At 31.7% G+C, this 5,234-nt stretch overlaps 1 protein-coding gene across 1 annotated transcript; it reads right to left on the bottom strand.

Annotated features, from left to right (window-relative positions):
• Window positions 1–1,466: 1,466 nt before the first annotated feature.
• On the bottom strand, window positions 1,467–3,773 carry LOC130979552 (60S ribosomal protein L17-2-like). Its single transcript, XM_057903013.1, has 7 exons — window positions 3,702–3,773; window positions 3,575–3,611; window positions 3,327–3,367; window positions 2,330–2,560; window positions 2,146–2,248; window positions 1,827–1,894; window positions 1,467–1,752 (listed from the first exon to the last, which is right to left on the bottom strand). The coding sequence occupies exons 1-7, from the start codon at window positions 3,702–3,704 to the stop codon at window positions 1,690–1,692; spliced, it is 546 nt and encodes a 181-aa protein (XP_057758996.1). The 5' UTR covers window positions 3,705–3,773; the 3' UTR covers window positions 1,467–1,689.
• Window positions 3,774–5,234: the final 1,461 nt, after the last annotated feature.

The raw sequence follows: 5,234 nt of genomic DNA, 5'->3' as shown, positions 1-5,234 counted from the left end.
ACTTGTTGGTTTGGAGTGTGGTCGTGTGGAAGCGATTATATGTGAGACCGGAAGCCAATAATTGATATTGATGTGGGTCAGAGGCCGAAATTTGATTATTTTGGACCAGAGACCATGACTAATTGGACTGGAGGCCGTAATTTGGTAAGTTGGTAAAGGTTGATAATGCACATTAAGTCATGGTGGGTTATGTGTTAAGTTAGTAGGTGTTAACAAAGAACAAGAGAAAGTTCATCAGAATTTCTAACATTTTCTTTTTCAATTATAATTATTGGTGACAAAATTTAAGTAATGTTGATACTAATCTACAAATTCAATTAAATATTAGTAACGGATTACCAACCAAAGCGGCTTGCATATCAACAATGAAAATATTTTTATGTATGATATATGCTATTGTTTACCAGTTTTTCCAACTTCCAATATTATTTTGCTCCACATTTCAGGTTTGTGGATTACTTTTGCCTCAGTTTACTTGTGTTTTTATGAATTTATAGTTGAAGTATTGAATATTGAATGATGCATCTTAGTAATTTATTTCCCTTAAATTAAACATTCAAGAATTCAGTAAAATACTTTTCAGTAGGGCAGCGGGTAGGGTAGGATGCAGGGTAGGGTTCTCGTGCAAATCAGGTAGGGTGCAGGTTGAGTTTCAATCCTACACGACCAATCCGCACCTTATATGTATATATGTCATATACTTATATAAAAATATATTTTAAATAAATGTTGAACCAAAGACTTCTCAGTAAATGCAAAAGATTCTTAACCACTAAGAAAAGATCATTAATTAATAATTTAATACCTTTTTTATATAACAGTCAGTTTTATTTTAAATTATAATCAAGTTATATAATAATATCGCATCTTTTTGGTAACCCGTAAGTAGGATTGGTTATCCACAGATTAAAAATAAATAAAATTAAGATTAGATATTCTCAACCCACAAGTAAAATTAGAATTAAATCTAAATCTTATCCTACCCGATGATACCCTACTTTTCGGTAAATAGACTTAAGAATCCAATAATAAGTTTAAATAAAAAGAATTAAAATACATTCAATTTGTGTTTTTATTTTAAATATATTTTGTTTTTGCGATATTAAAAAAATCATAGACAAAAACAAAACAGGATTTTAATGGAAAATAGATGAGTCAAAAAAACAATTTTGATACACGACGCCTCTCTTAATAACTACTTTAGAACTTTATTCTACATTTCTACTTTAATCATCTTTAAATTTATAACTTTTATTTTTCATTATCTTGATCGAAAGTAATTAAAGATTTATTTTATCATCCTCCTCACTTTGAAAAAACTTCATCAAATAGGAACTTTAATTATACTTAATATTTTATTTAAAAATAATTATAATTAATACAAATTTAAAATATTAGAATAGTTATATTATAAAATAAAACTAATCATTTAAAGAACATTATAGGAAACCAGGAATAGAAGCAAATTAACATAAGGTAACTCACTCTCGTTTAACTAAAACTTAATAATCAGTAGATTTCCATAACAAATTTCCCATAATCTCAAATTAACTTGGCAGAATATATGTGAAACAAAATTGATGTTCATTCTAAAAAAAACGATCCATGACAAATATAGGGTGGCAAACAGAGTAACAAAAACTAACACCCTAGGAATTTAGTAACTCAATCATCTGCCTCGACAGCAATTTAGGATGAAGCGCCACTGCGAAGACCTTGAGACTTCTTGCTTGTTGCCAACTGGGACTCCGGCTACAAGAACAATAAATGAACATTTGATGCAAGAAAATCAAATCAAAATTTTTAAAACGTGGTAAAATCAATACCTCTTTCTTAACAGGCTCTTCCTTCTCGGATAAGATCAACTCTATGTGGCAGGGAGATGACATGTAGGCTGACAACAAAAGTCATAACCAATATTATGAAGAATGCAATGGCAACACTCTTAAAATTAACCAATCCAATTTTCCTATACTTATTTTTTGTAATCATATTAAACATCAATAACATAAAAGGAGATTAAAGTGCGAAAAATTTTGTTATTAATATGAGCTCCTTTTCCCATAGATTAAGGAACCAAAAGATAAAAATAGAATTACAAAATGCAGGAATCACCCTAGTTAGAGTACTAAGATTATAACTTACGATTGATTCTTCCGTGAGCACGGTAGGTGCGGCGTCTTTGTTTCTGTGCTTGGTTGACTTGGATGTGGGAAATGTAAAGAGCATCCACATCCAAACCTTTCACCTGCACGAACAAACACAAATGAGTTTCAAACAGAAGCAAGCCATGGAAATCAAACACGGTCATGCAATGCACCACACGCACCTCAGCATTGCTCTCAGCATTCTTGAGCAAATCAAGAATGAATTTAGCTGATTTTACAGGCCAGCGTCCTTGTCCATTGGAATGTCTGTTCTTCGCCTGGGCAGTCCTCCCAACACCACCACAGAAGCGTCGGAATGGAATGGCCTGTTTGTGGGCCAAAACGTCCTCCAGATACCTCTTTGCCTTAACAAGCGGCAACTTCCTGATAGCAAAGGCAGTCTCCCTAGTATTCTGTAAAGGAAAACTTCTTAATTCCCACCCAATAATAGAGAATAATTGAATGAATAATATAAGCCATCTTTTTATTTACATAATATGGAATTTGCTATATCAAACTTTCATCAACAAAAGGGACAAATAAATTAACCCATTGCTGATAGTTATAAAGCAATGTACAAAATGATTTACAAGGGACCAACAGATAGAAGCTGAGAAGCATCAATTGATAAATCAGATTTGTAACTAAACCAGAAATTATCAGCCACAACGCTTTGCAAGTTGGAAGTTTAGTGGAGATCAGCAGACGGAGGAAATGCAAGCGAGGTAGGCAAGAGGTTGAACAGTTAATGAGGCAAGCAAGATGAAGTTAGATACCCAGCACATAAACACACTTAAGGTCATTAATTAAACGATTCCAGTTACTGAGGCATGCAAGAGATACCCCAGGTCACAATCCCTAATATCTACTGAATCATCTGCCATAAAATTAGAGCAGACGTGAATCCCAAAGACATGATCAGAGGGCAAGTTCACATAGGCAACAAAACCCGCATTTTATCAGGTTCCCTAGTTGCCATTAACACAAGTACACTGTACACAACATATAAACCACCACTTCCAAAAACCCATCTTTTCACATACACACATAAATAAAGAGAAATGGATGAAACTCGTGAAACATGACAGAGAGCTACAAATATCATTTAGCCTAGCCCTAAAATTTAGGCATTTGATGTAAGAGCAATAAATTATTACGAAGGAAAATAGAACATTGTACCTTGAAATGAACCCTCAAATCAGAGCCTCTAGCCTTGCAAGCTACAGTTGCCATCATTACAACAGGTTAAGCTTAAATCAACAATTTGAGCCAAAAAGATAAAAATTAAAAAAGAATTCCAGTAAAGCAAAATAACTGTGAACAACGTTTTGAATGCAAATTTTACAAAAATAGAGAGAAAAACGCGCAATGAATTGCATATAAGCCAAGAGGATCTGAAGATTCGATGAAACCGAAATGGAGCATACACTTAGTAGGATTTTCGGGTTCTCTGGAGTACTTCACCTGAAAAAACAAGAGTGCATAGTGAGAACAGATCCAAGAATGGAGAATGTCAATTTTAAGTATGAGGATTGAACAAGAAACATTGATCACCATGGCGACTGCAGCTTGTTTTTTCTTCTTCTTCGCGGGGCTAACAAAGGACAGATGGATTCTTCTAATTAGGGTTTTTCTTTCATTATATATTGCATTGCATACCTGCTGCACCCTATTTCATTTTTTGGGTTGGGTTTTTTGTCAGGGTTCAGGCCCACAGAAGGGCCCAAAATGTTGAAAAATCGGAGCCCCAACCCAAACACTAGACCCGGCGATCACAGAATATTTAAGTTTCTCAAAAAAATAGCTTTTTAAGTTTTATTTAATGGGTTCATATTTAAATTCGTTACTAAAAGATTATTATTGGATGTCTAAATTAGTTTTTAAAAAATTAATTAATTAAATTAATGTCTAAAAGATACAATATTAAGTCAAATTAGTTATTTTTTTAGTTAAATTCATATTAAATATCATGTAACATGATAATATGAGAGATTAATTTCATGAATTACAAAATAATTGATTAACATATCGTGTCAATAATATGTGATAAATTTAGGTAGAGTCCAATTAATCTTTAAAATATATGTGTAAGTTATTTTCATCCATAGAATTTTAAAAAATAAATCAAAATAATACATAAATAAATTTCTTATTTTTTGCATAATTTTTAATATTTTTTAATTCTACTAATTTTGATCTCATTTATTACATCTTATCAACCAAAATTCTCTTCACAACATATATATATTCATCAAAGTAATCGATGATTAAATTATTATAAAGTTCTTTTCTCATTAAAATAAGAAAATGTAAAGAGAACTACTTAAGAATAAGAATTAAAATCTACATCTAAAAAAAATTAACCTAAAACTACCTTAAATTTTAGAGAGAAAACAAGAGTTTTTCTTTCTAGAATTTAAACTTAAAACATGATGTAAAACTATTCTAATACTAATTTCTATTTGTCCCTCAATCCTCCTTAAGAATTGCATGAAATACTTTAGAAATAAGTTGGATAGGACTTAAAATTGGCTTGAAATCACGTTCTGGCAGTTATGTATACGCATGAGGTATGCGTATGTGCAACTGGATAAATTTCCAAAACTTCATTTCTTTATGAATTCTCCCCTTTTGCTTGCTTTTTTTTTTTTTACTTTTTCAAGCCATTCTTGCCTTTTAAGCCTGAAATCACTTAACAAACATATCAAGGTATCGAATAGAATATAAGTGAATTAAATTTAGCAATTTAGGGGGCTAATAAAAAACATATTTTTACTCATTAATCGCAATTAGGAGAAATTTGCAAAATCTTTGATAAAATCTACTCAATTCAATCCAAATTAAACCATAAAGGCATAAAATTTTAGTTTATCAACTATTTCTGACACAACAACTGAAATTCTTTAGTTCCGAAAATTGCGTAATGAACTACAACAATACAAGCTTCAATCAACACTAGTGATTTACTATGATGATGCCAGCACTAAGCGCCGTCCAATTGTCAGCCATTGCCATCTTACACAGTCGAAGCAAGCATTTCAAGCTCAAATTTCACTTTATTTGTGAGAGGACAAACCAGAATATACT

The sequence above is a fragment of the Arachis stenosperma genome, chromosome 5 (assembly GCF_014773155.1).
Source record: "Arachis stenosperma cultivar V10309 chromosome 5, arast.V10309.gnm1.PFL2, whole genome shotgun sequence".
Lineage (NCBI taxonomy): Eukaryota > Viridiplantae > Streptophyta > Magnoliopsida > Fabales > Fabaceae > Arachis > Arachis stenosperma.
Note: the sequence above shows the minus strand (reverse complement) of the source record. Positions and strands in the feature narration are given on the sequence as shown.